The 18,511-nt window shown below is 36.0% G+C and overlaps 2 protein-coding genes across 3 annotated transcripts; one reads left to right on the top strand and one right to left on the bottom strand.

Annotated features, from left to right (window-relative positions):
* Positions 1-330: 330 nt before the first annotated feature.
* LOC147945010 (uncharacterized) lies at positions 331-4,669 on the bottom strand. The gene is made up of 7 exons (XM_087452842.1): positions 4,511-4,669; positions 3,679-3,729; positions 3,513-3,572; positions 3,254-3,355; positions 2,963-3,085; positions 1,216-2,793; positions 331-1,023 (listed from the first exon to the last, which is right to left on the bottom strand). The coding sequence occupies exons 2-6, from the start codon at positions 3,696-3,698 to the stop codon at positions 2,745-2,747; spliced, it is 354 nt and encodes a 117-aa protein (XP_087308968.1). The 5' UTR covers positions 3,699-3,729; positions 4,511-4,669; the 3' UTR covers positions 331-1,023; positions 1,216-2,744.
* Positions 4,670-9,015: 4,346 nt separating this feature from the next.
* Positions 9,016-11,532, top strand: LOC147945009 (uncharacterized). 2 transcript variants are annotated; one of them, XM_087451582.1, is made up of 6 exons: positions 9,016-9,126; positions 9,301-9,391; positions 9,475-9,507; positions 9,587-9,639; positions 9,857-10,091; positions 11,072-11,532. In XM_087451582.1, exons 2-6 carry the CDS (start codon positions 9,304-9,306, stop codon positions 11,359-11,361), a joined length of 699 nt encoding a protein of 232 aa, XP_087307708.1. In that variant the 5' UTR covers positions 9,016-9,126; positions 9,301-9,303; the 3' UTR covers positions 11,362-11,532. The 2 variants fall into 2 exon arrangements, with proteins under 2 accessions (XP_087307708.1, XP_087307707.1); XM_087451581.1 differs by having other exon boundaries at positions 9,020-9,126; positions 9,298-9,391.
* The last annotated feature ends 6,979 nt before the right edge of the window (positions 11,533-18,511 follow it).

The following is an 18,511-nucleotide window of genomic DNA, read 5'->3' as shown; positions in this document are numbered from 1 at the left end:
ATCGACCGATGCAAGTGTAACTTGCATCGACCGATACCCAGTCTGCATCGACCGACGCATGTTCGATGTAACACGAAAACCCTAGAGTTTTACGCGCCGTCCTCCCACTTGCATCGACCGATGCAAGATATGCATCGATTGACGCAACGTCGAGCACCGTGATTTCCCCGAAGCTTCTCGCCGGATCTTCGTTCCTACAACCACAAAACTCGATCCCAAGCCACAAGAAAGCTTCCTAACGTCTATAGCAACGATCTAACAAGTCTAACATCACACAAAAAACAGATTAAAGAGTCCTCTAGCTGAGATAAGCCATGGTCATGCACTTACCTTTGCCATAGAAGAATCTGAACCTTAAACAATCAAGAACACGCTCCCAGGAAGCTCCTACAACGATCCCAGCTACAGATCTCTACAGGAACGCCCCAAATCTCCAAGAAATCACCAAGAACTTTCAAGGACTCTTTCTCCCTTCTCTTTTATCTCAAAAACGGCCACAAACGTCTAATGAGACAAAAGGAACGACCCTAAGGGTTTTCTTTTCTCTTTTGCCCAAAACGCAGCGTTTGACTTAAGTCAAAACGCAGCGTTTGACTTAAGTCAAAACGCAGCGTTTGACTTAAGTCAAAACGCAGAGAATCGAGCCAGCATCGACCGATGCTCCTACTGCATCGATCGATGCACACCCTAAATCGGGATTCCGGTTCGCGGGTGTTAACAGAGAGAGAGAGAGAGAGAGAGAGAGAGAGAGAGAGAGAGAGAGAGAGAGAGAGAGAGAGAGAGATATCAGCTACATAACTAGATTTGTTGTGTCCACACTGACCGTACCTACTGCATTTGTATTGTTTTGAATTTTTCTTAGCCTTTCCATGCTCTCATGAACTAGCTATTCTCTTTTTCTTTCGCCTGCCACTAGGTATACGAGTAGAAGGTGGCCGAATAGAAGTACTAACACTCTCTGGAATCTCCCAATACTCCATATCACCTACTGGGTGAATGCTCTCTGAATATCCTAAACGCCATCTGTAAAATAAAAAAGAGGAAGATAAGACTTATAGAACTTTGAAAAACCTTGTAAAACATTTTTAAAACTATTTATAAACCTTATAAATAACTTGTAAAACCTCTTAAAACCTTTTAAAACAATGTAAAAACCTGTCGGATCCGTTACTTTAACAACCTTTTCAAAACCCAATTAAAGAAGAGAGTTATAACCTTTCAGTGAAATGATAATCATCAACAAACATGTTTTTATTGAGATTGACATGTTTGGTAGCAGCAATTCCATGTGCACAAGGGAATTTGTCAATATCAAACATACATCATGTGCATTTCTTTGTGTCCAAATTCAACACATTCATCTTTAAACCTGCTTTAACCTCGAAGACATTCTCATTTACTTGACAAACTTCAAGCCAGCGGGCAGTATTATTATAAGATGCATTCATCTTATTCCCAACATTTGGAGTAACAGCATATGGATGTCGACAGCTCTCCTCACGTCGTTCATTAAACCACCTAGTCAAAATAGACCTGATTGTCTCAAACAGGTAGACAATTGGATACTCGCGAGTCTCTTTTAACAAGGAGTTAATGGACTCGGCACAATTAGATGTCATGATGTTGTACCGGTTAGAAGGAGAATATGCACGTGATCATTTCCTAATATCAGCTTGCCAAAGATATTCTCTAAGTTCCGGATCACCACTGGAAATTTGACTGAACAAATAATCAAAATCATACTGAGTGTAAGCTCTTGAAGCATCATGAACAACTGGAAGAAGCAGAAGCAGAAGCTTTTAATCGTGTTTCCAGGTTCTTTTGCAAATGGAAAATGCAGATCCCATGATGAGCATCTACATAATTTACTGAAAGCGCAGTTGCAATTGAAGAAGCCCGATTAGACACGAAAACTAGATCCTTTTCATCAGGAATAATAGTCTTCAAACACCGCAAAAACTAATCCCATGATGCATCATTCTCAGAATCAACAACGGCAAAAGCAATAGGATACAACTGAAAATTACCATCCTGAGCTGATGCAGCAGCAAAGTCCCTTTATATTTTGATTTCAAATGGGCGCCATCAATAGAAATAACTTTTCTCATCAACTTAAAACCTCTAATTGATGCACCAAAAGCCAGAAAAGCATATCTAAATTTATTATCAGAATCAGCTTTGATGTAAGTGATAGTACCTAGATTCTTATTTTCTATCATGTGAAACCAACTCGGTAAAACCTCATAACTATCAGCAGGTAAACCCCTAGCAAGTTCTAATACATGTTCTTGAGCTCTCCATGCTTTTGAGTATGAGACACCAACTCCATGGTCATTCCTAAAAATTTCCATGAGCTGTTTAGGTCTGAGAGGAACCTTTCCTCCTGCAAAATGGTTACTAACCAAACCAGCCAAAGTCCTTGAAGATGCTTGGCGATGATTAACATTCCTTAAAGTAGGGTCACACATGTGCTGACTAATATACTTTCGAACAACAAAGCTATCTGATGCTTTAACCTTAGTTGCACGTAGCCTCCAATTATGTTTTTTCATCAATACAACGAAGAACATACCTCTTGTTCTCTGGCTTAAAAGTATAAAACTCAAAACTATGCTTGACTGCATACATCCACATCTGACTTCTCATTTCTATTTTGTCTTTGAATAACTTTCCACAAAACAGCGAATCAACATCGATTAGACCAGTTGAGTGTGAAGAACCAGATGTATACCCAACAGAGGTTGTCATGTTACGAGGAACACTCTCGACATATGAATTTGGTATTGGTTGACCCTGAAAGTACAAATCAATGAATTTTTAAAAGATCCGTAACGTATTTAAAAGGTTTTACAAGTGATTTCAAAGGGTTTAATAAGATTTATAACTATTTTCAAAAGGTTTTTTAAAGTGTTTAAATGGATTTACCAAAGGTTTTAAAAGGGGTAATGCCATTGTAAGTTACCTGAGTATGAGTAGCAGTAGCAGTAAAATCATCATCGGTGCCAGTATATTGACTTGAAGAAGCAACATGAGAACAAGAAAAACGAGGAACACTCTCGATATATGAATTTGGTATTGGTTGACCCTGAAAGTACAAATCAATGAATTTTTAAAAGATTTGTAACGTATTTAAAAGGTTTACAAGTGATTTCAAATGGTTTAATAAGATTTACAACTGTTTTCAAAAGGTTTTTTAAAGTGTTTAAATGGATTTACCAAAGGTTTTAAAAGGGGTAATACCATTGTAAGTTACCTGAGTATGAGTAGCAGTAAAATCATCAGCAGTGCTAGTATTTTGACTTGAAGAAGCAACAGGAGGAACATTCTCGACATATGGATTTGGTATTGGTTGACCCTGAAAGTACAAATCAATGAATTTTTAAAAGATTTGTAACATATTTAAAAGGTTTTACAAGTGATTTCAAAGGATTTAATAAGGTTTACAACTGTTTTCAAAGGTTTTTAAAACGGGTTGAAAAGGCAATTAACACATTTATGCCATCGTAAGTTACCTGAGTATGAGTAGAAACATCAATAGCATTCCCAACAAACAGATTTGAGCTAGTTTGACCCTGAAAGGATTTGTAAAGTATTTAAAACGTTTTACAAGTGTTTTCAAAGGATTTTATAAGGTTTTGTAAGCAAGAAATAATTAAAAAATCTAAAGTAGAAAGTTACCTGAGTAATAGCAGTAACATTCTCAATAAAAGGAGTAGAGCTAGGTTGGCCCTGATAAAGAAACATTCCTCAAATCAGTTACTTTTCTAAAACAATATTAGAAAAAATAAGAGAATGAGTTTACTAAAAGTACATGCTCTACAGTCACACAAAAATCCTCAACGTAACACATAGATGAAGAACTCCTCCACTTTGTGCATGTTTGAGTTTAAAAGCTTTAAGCTGCCTATCATTTCTAAAAAAGATAGGAATACTACCTATGGTAGCAGACATAGCAGGCAATGTATAACTAAGCTTTAAACATTATGCCTGAATATCAATGTCAAAATCTTCTAATAGAATCTTTACCAACTCACTAAATCTAGTATTCTCATCAATGTTAATCAAAGAAGCTCCCCTTTCATTATCCATCTCAAATTCCCAATGAATGTTGTTGTTCAACTTCCACAAACCACATACTGAATACAATTCAATCATTTGTACATCCAAACAAATCCTGAGAAAACAAACTAATATCACGAATTACAAAACTACATTAAAAGAAGAGATATCCCAACAACTATATCAAAGAATAACAGTAGATGTCCAAAGATCTAATAAAGACTTTATTATCACGAACATGTCTAAAAGAACAAGTGCGTAAGACCTAAAAAAATTCTGACATCAAATTTGAAATCGAAACAACAATCTAATAGTTAATAAAGGACTTTATTATCACGAACAGATCTAAAAGAACAAGTACGTAAGACCTAAAAAAAAATTCTGACATCAAATTTGAAATCGAAACAACAATCTAATAGCTAACAGAAAATTGAAATTGAAACAAGCTTACACGATAGGAGAAGAAGAGACGACGAAGTAAAAGAGAGAACTAAGACGACGGGCGAAGAAGTGATTACGGCGGAGGAGAGATCAGACCGGAGAAAAAGAGATCCGACCGGAGAAGGAGAGATGTCTCCGGAGAAGGAGAGATGTCTCCAGAGAAGGATAGATGACGACGGAGAAGAAGAGACGAAGACGAAGGCAAATAAGGTCGACGACGGAGAAATCGACGACGGAGAAATCGATGAAGGAGAAGATCGAATAAGTTTGTCGGTATAATTATAAAATAAGGACAAAAATGTCTTTAAGAAAAAAAGGAAAGATATAATTAAAAATGGTCATCATAAGGGGCATTTTTAAAAAGGAATATCAAAGAAGGAGCATTAGTAAGAAATTCTCTAAATAATATAATATTTTAAATTAAATCATGATACATGTCACAAACGTTTTTATGTATTGTAATCTCATATATAATATTTATAAAATTATATAACATAAAAATAGAATATAGTTCTGATCATGTTAATGAGTAACTTGACACTTGTCTCGATCATGTTAATAACTAAATTGAAACCAACATTTATATATGTCTTACTTATTATATAAAATACAAAAAAAAATCTAGCAGAACTAAATTAATAATTAGAAATTAGTTCAATTATATATATATATATATATATTGTTACTTATGTATGGATAGAATTAGAACTTAAAAAAAATTAATATATTGAATTGATACTTGTCGATATCTTATCGATACAATTGGCATGTGTCACGATCTTGTTAATGAGTAATTTTGAAATCAAGCTTTATATAATAATAAAAGTCCTTACCATCGTTTAAGTTGCGAAGTTGTAATTTGTGAACCCAATATTTTGGTAAACAATGTTATACAATGAAAAAAAATTAAAATAATATGATGTCTATTATTCATAAATGTGAAAATAGTTAGAGAGGTGGAAGTAGTCGAAAATATGTGTAACATTATATAAATATTGTACTTACACATTAATTTAGTTTGGCTATCCATCTATGAAGCATAGTTAAATCTAGCCTTATATGAGGTTTATCTGCAAATGTCTTTTCAATCATAGCAATATGATAATCACTCATGATACCCGTTTTCTTTTGCTAGTGAATTTTTTCGGTTGCTCATGATTTGGAATTGTCTATTTGGTATTCATGATTTGCTAGCGTACTTAAGGTTTTGATTTGATATGAGATACCACTTATATACATCTTTATCCAATAAGACATATCCTCAATTTCCTTACGGTCATAGGTAAATTTTTCTTTTTTACTTTTGGATTAGTTTTTTTTGTTTGGTAAATATTTTGTTAACTTTTTTTTCTAGCGATTAACTTAGACATGAATCAAAATCTAAGATCGTTAATTTGACACATGTCGTGGTCATATTGAGCAGTAATCTGGACACATGTAAAAGTGTTAGATATATAAATGATACGTGTCACGATTTTGTTAATGAGTAACTTTGTCATCAAGCTTTATATAATAAGATACTTTGTCATCAAGCTTTATATAATAAGATATATAAGATAATAGCAATTCTCATTACTAAAGTATGGAGAGGGATTTATCAAGGGAAAAAGTATGTATCTTTCTAACAATATAGTTAGAGTAACCCTTCTTAGAATGGGTGTAGTAGGAGTACGAACATCCGTTTCTTAATATTTTTGATATAGCCAATTATATATGTATGGAAAAACACATTAATTTAAATATATATTTATAAAATTTGAAAATTTAAAATAAAGAATATTTACCGTATAGATGTTGTGTCATATCTTTCAGTTTAGCTAAATCCTCATGATTTCTAAATCAAAATTTTTCAAGAGGTATTTTACAAAATTGTTGATCCAGTCTGCATTTGTGGTTCTCTCTGTTAATATCATATGCAATTTATTATCAGAGACTTTGTAGTTCTTATTGCAAACTTGCACATTAAAGTTGCAAATTTCAATAAGACTTCCTTCACATAATCGATGTTCAAACTTTTCAATAAGGGGGGTATTTGTTTGAGATTTTAAGAGAATTTTAATGACTTCAAATAAAATCATGAAAAGTATAAAATGAAGGATTCTAGGTGATTGTTTAGAAAGTTTTAAAAATCTTGTTGATTTGATTCTCCTATTCTTGTAAAGTCTCTCATAAAATCTTGTAAACTCTTTCTCAAAAAATATTGCACAATATTTTTTTGATTCAACGCTTTTGTGGAAAAAAAAAAAGTTCTCTTGCCATTATTGTATGTAACATATATTAAAAATTCTCTTGCTTCCAGTTAAAGATGAATGCCATTGCAGAAGAAGGCAACGACCAAAACAGTGATGCTACGGAAGAAGATATTGTCACAGAGAATATTGTTTTTGCCGTCTCTGGTCTTCATCTAAGGATTGGACAGTCAGATCATGAGTACTGGTCCAGTCTTGACAAGGATGAGCAAGCGGAGTTCCTTGAAGCCTTTGTACTATATGATTCAGGGAAAGTATGGTCTACTTTCTTGGCTCTTACTTCAGGCAGCGAGAAAAGCCAAGATGATGTAAGAAAGGTATTGATTGGAAGTTTGCTCAAAAGAATGGGGAAGCTCGCTCTTGATATGGACGTGATTCATACGAGAACCGTGAGAATTGTGTTGAGCGTGTATAAAGGATTTGCGTCAAAGTTGAGTCAAGAAGAGTGTCGCCTACAGAATTCTGTTTCCGCTGTACAAAGTTGAGTCAAGAAGAATTTGCGTCAAAGTTGAGAGTGTTTACCCTCTCTTCTTTCTTTATCTCTCTTTCTTCTCAAAAAGTCATGGACTATGATTCCACAATCTTTCTATTTGATGAGAGTGTTTACATACTTTTTTTATGAAGAAAATAATATAGAATCCTAAACCAATAACATAATAGTTGAAGTCATTAACAATCCACGATTCTTTTGTTTTATTTGAATAACATAAAACTTTTAATGACTTGATAAAACTCCTAATCCAATAACACTAGATTTATGAAGATTTTAGATAACTTTTTACAAATCCACAACTAATAACACTAAATTTTAAAAGAGTCTTAAAAAGTCTTAATTGAATAACAACATATTTTACATAACTTTTTAAATCATTAAAAGTCTCTTTAAATCCCAAACCAATAACCCCCCCCCCCCCCCCCTTAAGAGAATAATGTACAGAGCCTTGAATAGTATTTTCCTGTTTTGGAAGTAATTAAAGATTTAGATAAATTACTTAATTAATAAAGAAATAAATATTTTGGTAAATATTTTGGTTGAAAGAGTAAAAATTTACCTTCTCATCAAGTAGGAGGAAATTTATTCCAATGATCTCATTGTTTTTTAAAAAATTTCTTTCTTCCCACTTTCTTGTAAGACGTACTATCGTTCAACAATAACAATGCTTTCTGTTTAGTTGATCTAGTGTTATATAATTTATGTTGTTATCTTGAATTTGTATATTCATTTTTACAAAAAAAAAAACAAAGTTAGTAGAAATTATTTTATTTAGTGAAAAATATATCATCATCTATTTGCTTATATAGGAGGTGTATTTACAATCATTTTCCTTTTAGAATTAACAAAGTTATTTTTAATATAATAAGATTATAATTATCTTTTTACAGTTTTATATATTATTTTAATTTATAATTTTTTCAATTATTTTTTTTATAGTTTTAAATGTTTAAAAAGAAAACTATGAATTCTGATCGTTATATTTGACACATAACACGATCTGGTGAATTTCTAATTTTAAATTCTGATTGTTGAAACGGACATGTGTCATGATCTGGTGAGTTACTAACTTTGAAAACCAAACTTTATATAATAAAATATTATAACAGCTAATTTAAAAAATTAAAAAATATATATAAATATATGCTCATGCGGTAGTACGATTTACTACGTAATTGATCATTTAAAAAGAATTTTCTTGTAGTGATTTTTATACGAAATGGATACAATACATACATCATATATTAGGGGGAACTGTTAGATAATAATAATACTATAAGGAAAAAGATATAGGGTCTGTTCGTTTTCAAATCGCTGAAACAGCGACGGCGACAACTTAAAACGGCGGTGATAATACCAATTAAAATACAAAACGACAACGGAAAGGGTAAGAAGAAGATGCGGACGTGTCACAGAGGGAGAGAAAAAATGTCGCAGGGGGAGAGAGAAGTTGCCGGATTTTCTAGCGATCGTTGCGGCAGCTCATCTGAACAGTGCAGCGACTCTTTTTCACACCGGCAGCAACTCCTCTTCATATTAGTATGAGCTGTTTTTGCCTAGCAACTCCTCTTCATATTAGTATGAGCTGTTTTTGCCTATTTTTCTGTCGCAATCGAGAGACTTGAAAATGAACAAGACCATATTATAAGAAAAAACAAATGGTCCGAAATAATATAACTTTGGTCATGTAGGTATTGGGCCTTCGTTTGTCAAAAAAGGTATTGGGCCTTCATGGGTCACATCTAATTAGCTTTGTACTACTTTTTAAACCCTACTTTGTATCATTTTACCTAATGTGTGTGATACTCATATATAAAAGGCATTGTTCTCCATCGAACTAAATAAAAGAATCTATTGCAGGCACCGGCTATTAACATCATCCTGGTAAGCTCTCTCGATCTCAGCCCCTCGTTCTCTTTGTTTTTTGATCCTACGTTTGGGTTTCGATCTGTTTCTGAGTCGGATTATGATCTGTACAATCGGATCGGATTTTAACAGAGTTCTGTTTTTTGTTTGCATTATTACTTAGTTAATAACTCTTACCATTCAATTCAGCAGGGTATGGATTCGATTTTTCAAAAAATGATGTTTATGCATGTCTTTCGCACAGCCAGCGTCGCTGATCGATTTGGAATCAGCCGATTTCTGGGTAAATGTTTGTTTTTTTTTCTTTCTCCCTATCTCTCTCTTTTTCACTATTTTTTTTAAATATTTTTTTTTTTTTGTTAATAGGGTCTCGTCGTTCTCCACTATGTCCGGGATTTGGTACCGGTCGTCGATTCTTTTATTTTATACTTTGGAAATTTTAATTTGTATATAACTTTTTTTAATGATAAAAATTCAGCCACTCATGCACCACCTCCACTGTGTTCGCCACCTCAAACTTCAGCACCACAGGTAATATAATCCTCCTATATTATTATTATTTTCTTAATCGATTAATGTCGCACATGACACATTAGTAAATTGGCTTTTTTAAATTATATCTTCTGTGAATCCATTACATGTAATTATATTATTAAACCTCATAATATAAAACATTACTTTTTCTCCAACTTTATAATGCATTCAATTAACTCGTTATCAATCTCATTGTTTTTTTTCCTTTACGAAGGAGGGGATAGACTTTACGACAGCCAAAATAGCTGTATGGTGGGACACGGAGAATTGCCACATTCCTAAGGGTTATGATGCCCGCCGCCTAGGGAGAAGCATTAGGGACTCGCTTGAAAAAGCGAATTACCAAGGTCCCGTGTCCATCTATGCCTTCGGTGATATGCAACTCATTCCTCATTTGACCCAGCAGGCGCTGATCTCTACTGGAATAGACTTGCATCATGTTCCCCCAAGTAAATTTTTTCCTTTTTTTCTTTCAATTTTTCTTTTATTGAAAGCATTTGAAAAAAAAAATAACCTAAAATCTTATAAAAATCATTACATCATAATGTCACTACGATATCTAATTTCAAAGAGCAAAATAAAAATTTTAATTTAACAAATCGATCTAAATTTTTGGAATTATTGCTAACAAATTCAATATACTCTCTTTCTCCAAACAATCGTCAAAAATCTTACCAAAATTTACAAATCTAATTAGATTCTCGATATTATTACGTCCGAACCAAAACAAAAGTATTCAACGAATAGTTAATTTTCATTCAATTTTTAAGTATGAACACCATAAGATACAGTCTTCTTTTAAGCCTTAAAAAGGGGAATAATCTGGGAAAAAACATGTTGAGTACTTAGGCAAAATCTATTGTTAACATTTTAAATCTTCATACTGTATTGAAAAGTTTTTTTACTTGTTGTCAATAAAAGAGATTTTAGAAAAGAACAACATAACCTGAAACCTGCAAACCCTTTCTTCGTCCAAAACAATCAAACATGGCTATAAGAGGGGTGTATTGAAACAATGATTTTGGAGGATTTGATGGGATTTAGGAAATTTGGAATTTTTGTAGATTTTAGGGAAGTTGATATGATTTATAGGAAAATTATTTCAAATCCCACCTAAAACCATGAGATTTGGATTTCTGTATTTTTAACTAAACAAATCCTCTCAAATCCTCTAGAATCCCTAAAACTTATTAAAATTCAAATCCACAAACTGTTTTGAATAACAGTGGATTTTAAAGTAGATTTTTAAATCATCAGTTCAATAACAGTGGATTTCAGGAGACTTTTTAAAATCCATGATTGAATAACATAGGATTTGTAACTTTTACACAAATCACTTAAAATGTCAAGTTGAATACATAAGTCTTTTATTTTTAATTTTTTGATAATCAAACATTCTAAGTTTGTTTTCTTTTATTTCCTTATTCAGAAAATAACGATGATAAGGATGTGAGTGACTATAAGATCATTGGAGATATTTTTAACTGGACAATGACGAATCCTAACCCTGCTAATATTATGGTCATTTCCGGCGATAAAGACTACTCGGTCGCCTTACATCAACTTAGGTTGAGGAGGTATAACATCCTTCTAGGAGTGCCTCTAAATGGAGCCTCCCCTTCTCTCGTCATTGCGGGAAATCAGGTTTGGCTTTGGACGAGTTTACTAGCTGGAGGAAATCCACTCACGAAGACAGGAATTGCTCAGCTAATAAAGTGAAGAAATACAGGACACTGAGGGCTTTTGACTTAAGCCTTTGGAAAAGGGTTTTCTTTTTTTTTTTATTTGTTTTGCTAATACACTCGTTCCTATGCACGAACCCTTTAATGTAATGTTTGAAGTTTTTCTTAATTCATAATTAGAGAAATGGACCATATTTAAGTATTAAAATTTGATATCTGTTTAAACAAAATGCCACTGTTGGTCGAAAATTCTTTGGTTGAGCCTCTTCTATTCACATCCTCTTTTATTCGTCCTTCTTAATTAACCAATCAAAATCAATCAAAATTCAACAAAACGCCATGTCATATGATCTTTATAAAATAAATTAAAATAAAAATAAAACAACAAAACAAATTAAATAACAAATACAAAAGTAAACAAATTCTGTATATTTTTTTAACAAGGAAATTATGTCGATTTGGTTTATAAAGAGTGTAATTTTTACAATTAAACAAAATTATATATCGGTTTGGGTTTACAAAATAATAATTATGATTTAGATTTTACAATTAAACGAAATTATATATCGGTTTAGGTTTACAAAATAGTAGTTAGGGTTTAGGTTTTATAATTAAACGAAATTATATGTCGGTTTGGATTTACAAAAGAGTGGTTAGGGTTTAGGGTTTAGATTTTATAATTAAACGAAATTATATGTTGGTTTGGGTTTACAAAAGAGTGATTACGGTTTAGGGTTTATATTTTATAATTAAACAAAATTATATGTCGGTTTGGATTTACAAAAGAGTGGTTAGTGTTTAGAGTCTAGATTTTACAATCAAAGAAATTTATATGTCGGTTTAGGTTTATAAATAGTGGTTAGGGTTTAGATTTTACAATTAAAGTAAATAATATGTCGGTCTAGGTTTATAAAAGAGTGGTTATGTTTTAGATTTTACAATTAAAAAAAATTGTATTTCAATTTAGGTTTATAAAAGAGTGGTTTAAATTACACAATTAAACACAATTATATGTCGGTTTGGATGTATAAAAATGTAACTTGGATTTAGATGTTATAATTAAAAACTATAATATAATGTTTATAATTAAAATTGAATTATATACAGATTTTGTTTCTTTAATTAATAATTTGTTTTCTTAATTAAGAGGGGGTGAATAAGAGAGGTTCACCCCTAGGGGTGAACCCAAGAATTGTTCTTGTTGGTCGGGTCATCTATGTTTTTGCACCGTAATTTTTTTTTTTGGTAAAACACTGGGAAGTTAAACTCCCAGCAGTATTATTATTAAAAGAAAGAAAAAACTACACCCGAACTTGGCGTAGACAAGAAGTACCAATTACATCATCTCTCAAAATCGAAACAACATCAGAAGGAACTAAAAGAAAAGAATGAAAACCTATTGGTAAAGAGAATGCATAGTTTGCTAACCCATCCGCAAGACGGTTAGCTTCCCTATACACATGGGAAATACGGACTATCCAGTCTCTCGCAATAAAGCTATGGCACAGACATACGAGGAAGGACAGAGGGTGAGTTCTCCAATCCCTGTCGTTAGAAAACCAACCACAATCTCAGAGTCCACCTCAAGTTCCACTCTTGTTACTCGCTTCTCCCAAGTAATGACCAATCCATAATACACCCCTCATAGTTCTGCCAATGGTGCAGTGCATCAACCAATGTTAAGCGAAAACCCTCCACACCATTCACCTGCAAAATTTCGCAACACTCCTCCTGTTGTAGCAGGGCCAATGTTGCCGTGAGACGCTCCATCAGTGTTTATCTTGAACCAACCCACTGTCGGAGCAACCCAACTAATCCTTCTCTCCACCCTCTCCACAACATTACGCTGTGCCATCCTTCTCATATTGGCTGCAGAGACCTCTTTCCACAGGTCTTTAAGGAAACGAATTCGATCACGGCACAATCTATTATCACCAAAAACATTACCACATCTCCACTTCCATCCCCACCAAACTGCAATGGCAAATGTCGTATACCATACTCCCACCTCCGAGACTGAATCATCATTCATCACCCGAATTCTCATACAACCACCCTAGTAAAGATGCAGCAAAAAAAAATCGACCTCTTACGCAACGGGACAAGTCGATTCCATACTCCTGCCATGGCCTAACAATCACGAAGGACGTGAGTTATGTTTTTTACATAACTCACGTCCTTCGTGATTGTCTTCTCCTTCTTTCTGCATTAGTCATTATCACTTGATTCGCTACCAGCCATAAGAAACACTTTACTCTTTCTGGGGCGACGAGTCGCCAAATACGTTTGAAGAAACCTCCCATATTATGGCTAGGGGTCACATCTCTTGTCAACAACTGATAGGCTGACTTTACTGTAAACTTGCCATCAGTCGTGTCCCCCCACGCTAAACGGTCCCTAGCTCCGGTAACAGTGTCCACAACCATCAATGGGAGACTGAGTTGAACCTCCTCGGGAAGAAAAGGACTCAGGTTCGTATAATCCCAACCTCTTTCATCAGACCAGTAATCCCGAACAGAGAGGCTCTGCTGTTCCACTGACAACGCCCTTATACTCACCTCCGCTAAAGGCTGACTTGTTAACCACTTGTCTGTCTATAATCTAGCTTCTCTCCCGTCCCCAATCACCCAGTTATGTCCCCGACATACTACCTCTCTGAGACCAAGCCCTATACTGCGCCAAGTAGAGGACCAGTTCCCTTTAGCCACCATCCCGCTCCGATCATGAATGTTTCCAACTTTGTATTTGCTCCGAACCACACGTGCCCAAAGACTAGTATTATCATGAAGCAATCTCCATCCTATTTTCGCCAAAAGAGCTACATTCATCTCCTTTGCGTGATTCAAACCAAGGCCATCCCCCACCTTAGGTAAGCACACTCTGTCCCAAGCAAGCAGATGCTGCTTCTTCTTATCCGCCGTACTCCCCCATAAGAAAGACTTACACATGCTATCTAGCTTCGCAAGTGTAGCTTGTGGTAGCTTGATAATACTTATTGTATGCACAGGGATTGATGAAAGCACCGTTTTAGTCAGTGTGATCCTTCCATCAAAGCTCAAAGAGCGTCCCTTCCAACCCGATAATTTAGATGAAACCCTCTCTAACACCTCACCAAAAGTGTTTTGTTAATTCTCTTCTGGAGAACTGGCATGCCGAGATACTTACCAACCTCATGCGCCGACCTTATTCCACTCTCAGCACTAATTAAACTCCAAAGCTCCCTAGAGACATTATCTGAGTAGAAGATCCTGGACTTCTCGAGGCTAACCTTCTGACCCGAGGCGACACAGAATCTCTCCAGAACTCCCCTTATAAGCCTTGATTTGAGCAAGAAAAGTCTCAGCAAACAGTATCAAATCATCAGCAAAGCAAATATGAGATAACCGCGGACCATAAACTAATAGCTTAATTGGCTTCCATTTCTTCTCCCGAATAGACGTATCAATCAAGTGGCAAAGGCGTTCCAAACATAGCATAAAAAGATATGGTGACAGGGGGTCCCCTTGACGTAGCCCACGAAGTGGCTTAAATGACTCCGTCCTTTCCCCATTCCACAGCAAGCACATGGAAGGATCAGTCACACACTGCATTATTCAACAAACCCAACTCTCCGACAACCCTGCCACTCGGAGTGTATCTTCCAAAAAGTCCCAGCGTATCCTATCATACGCCTTCTCCAAATCCAACTTCAACATCATCTATCTTTTTCTCCCCTTCTTACAATGCATTGAGTGCACCGCCTCCTGTACCACCACAGTATTATCCGTGATAAGGTGCCCCGACATAAAACTAGTCTGCTCAAGGCCTATAAGCTTCATCATCACCTCCTTCAGCCTCGCCACCATCACCTTTGTAATGGTGTTGAATAGAACATTACAAAGACTGATAGGGCAAAACTGTGAGATCTTCTCCGGCTTCCCCACATTTGGGATGAGTACTACAATAGCGTCATTAGCTTCCTGTGGCAGTAATCCGGATCGAAAAAATTCCAAAACAAACCGAATGACTAAATCACCCACAACCTCCCAATTCTTCAGATAAAAAAACCGGTTGAAAGCCATATGGGCCTGGGGCTTTAAAACTTCCCATGCTTCGGACAGCACTCTCCACCTCTTCTTTCGTAAACGGTTTGTTTAACCTGATCTTCTCATCATAAGACAAGGGAATGAATCTCTCCATTGGTAAAGCTGGGACCACTGCATCTAAGTCCTCTAAAGAAGAAAGCCGTTGATAGTACGCAAGAGCCAACTTCTCAAGTTCCCCCGCATCCAAAATCCAACAACCGGTATCATCCTTCAGCATCTCAATTTTGTTTCTTCTCCTACGTATAATGGTAGAGGTGTGGAAGAACGTAGTGTTTCTGTCCCCATCCACAATCCACTTCTCTCTTGACTTCTGAAACCATAGCGTCTCCTCCTGCTCCAAGACAGCCTCAAACTCCTTAAGTAGGCCCTCCTCCTTATTGAGAAGATCATCAGATTGTGTATGATCCAGGGAATCTTGAACCAGTTTTATCTCCCGCATTAATCCCTCCTTACGCTTCTGAATATCTCCAAAAACTTTCCTGTTCCACCGCTTGAGCGTCTTTTGCAAGCTTTTAAGAGCTTCCAAAGTGTTCAGTCTCTCATCCCACGAACTTCGTAAGAGTCTTTGAACCCTGGATGCTACATCCATGCCGCTTCAAAACGAAACAAGCGTCTGCTCGGATCAATCGGCGCCATAGGAGACAGCTGGACATATAAAGACGCATGTTCTTAATAGGATTTCCCTAGGACTAGAACTCTGATGAAGGCTGATAACCGAGTGATAGGCGATGTGAATAGAGGATGATGATGAACGAATGATCTTGGGTGATGATGTGCGAAATCGAATGAAGAAACAATGGTTCGATGGTGTTAGGTGTTTAGGTGGTTAAATGGATTGTAAGATAATGAAGGGATTCTGAATCACAAAGTGTATAGAAACCCAGAAATCAAAAACGCATTCAAGAATTCAAATTGAGAGAAGAAAGATCAACAATACTTGTTACAACATAATTCTTCGCTGAAAAACAAAAGAGGCATAGCTTTTAGGTTTTATAATCAACCCTAGGCTCGACACTCCAAACAACAGGCAGTTCAAAATAAAACAGCAAGACGTTTTAAGGAAATAAGAAAAAAACAGCAAAACGTCTAGGCGACCTGTAGTAGTATAGAAGTCGGCTGAACTAGTACATAAGTACATTATTCCCCCTTTGGTAATGATTTCTAGATAACAAGACGTAGTGATCCATTTGCCTCATTAAAAACCATGCTGAGAAAACCCATTGGGACAAAACTCAGCTATGGGAAAAAGTGTACAAACTTCACACCTAAGTTACCTAGTCCTCATTACCGGGTGAAGTCTTCAAGGTGGATATGTTGAAGACTTGGATCCTTGGTAGGTTGAATGACCCGTCAACTATGAGTGAATGAGCTTCCTTGGCCATCTCCTTAGCTCTTGAACGAGTGATCCTTCCCACCACCTCCGGTTGCTCTTCAGCCTCTGGCTCCTTGCTTGCCACGATCATATCATCCTCCCCCTCTTCAAAAGGAATTGTCCTCAAATCGGAATCTGCATAGTAAGGGAGCAAGTCAGAAACATTGAATGTTGATGATATGGTATACTTACCTTGAAGATCAATCTGGTATGCGTTGTCATTGATCCTCTTGATGACTTCAAATGGACCATCAGCTCGTGGTAGAAGCTTGCTCTTCCTCTCGTCTGGGAACCTTTCCTTGCGTAAGTGAATCCACACTAAGTCTCCTTCTTCGAAAATGAGCTCCTTTCTACCCTTGTTCGCATGCTTCTCATATTGCTTGGTCCTTTTCTCTATGTTCTCCTTAGCTTTAGCATGTATCCTCCTCACCTGTTCAGCCTTTTCTTTGCCATCAAAGCTACACTTCACACTTAAAGGTAAAGGGATCAAGTCTAGAGGTGATTGTGGATTAAAACCATAAACAATTTCAAAAGGAGAAAATAGGGTAGCATAATGCTTCCCAGGATTTGAGATTGCTTCTCACTAAGGTCCTGAAGAGTGTAGATAGCGTCCTGTTCACCACTTCGGTTTGTCCATCTGTTTGCGGGTGACATGTGGTTGAGAATGAAAGATTGGTTCCTAGTTTAGCCCATAACGTCCTCCAGAAGTGTCCTAGAAACTTGGTATCTCGGTCAGAGACAATTACTTGAGGCATTCCATGTAGGCGTACTACTTCCCTGAAAAACAAGTTAGCTATAATAACAGCATCATCCGTCTTGTGACTTGCAATGAAGTGAGCCATCTTGCTAAACCTGTCAACCACAACGAAAATAGAATCTCTACCATTTCTGGTTCGAGGTAAGCCAAGAACAAAATCCATAGAAATATGAGTCCAAGGTTGAGAAGGAATCGGTAGAGGAGTGTACAAGCCGTGAGGCTGTACCTTACCCTTCGCCATTTTGCAGATATGGCACATAGAACAAACCTTCTCAATGTCTTTCTTCATTTGAGGCCAATAGAAGTGTTCTTGCAGTCCAAGTAGAGTCTTTGACACTCCGAAATGTCCAGCTAGTCCACCTCCGTGAGCTTCTCTGATCAGCAGCTCCCTCATGGATCCTCTTGGTATGCGAAATCGGTCCTTAAAGAACATATATCCATCCTGCCTATAATAGTTTTCAAAAGCAAACTTATGGCATTTGCCATAGCTCTCAGCAAAATCAATGTCAGTCTCATAAAGTCCTGTTATTTCAGCAAAACCTTCTAACTTAGAAGACAAAGTAGAAATGAGAGTGTACCTCCTGGATAATGCATCTGCGACTACATTATCCTTACCTTTCTTGTACTTAACCGTGTAGGGAAAAGTCTCAATGAACTCCATCCATCTAGCATGTCTCTTGTTGAGCTTCTGTTGTCCTTTGAGATGCTTCATGGACTCGTGATCAGTGTGAATAACGAACTCCTTGGGCCACAGGTAATGCTGCCACGTTTGAAGAGCCCGAACTAAGGCGTACAGCTCCTTGTCATATGTAGGATAGTTCAATGTCGATCCTCCTAGCTTCTCACTGAAGTAAGCTACTGGCTTCCTATCCTGCATCAAAACAGCACCTATACCCACTCTAGAAGCATCACATTCAATCTCAAAAGTTTTCATAAAATCAGGAAGTAAGAGAATAGGGGCAGAGATAAGCTT

The sequence above is a fragment of the Camelina sativa genome, chromosome 5 (assembly GCF_030686135.1).
Source record: "Camelina sativa cultivar CO46 ecotype springtype chromosome 5, ASM3068613v1".
NCBI classification, from domain to species: Eukaryota; Viridiplantae; Streptophyta; class Magnoliopsida; order Brassicales; family Brassicaceae; genus Camelina; species Camelina sativa.
Note: the sequence above shows the minus strand (reverse complement) of the source record. Positions and strands in the feature narration are given on the sequence as shown.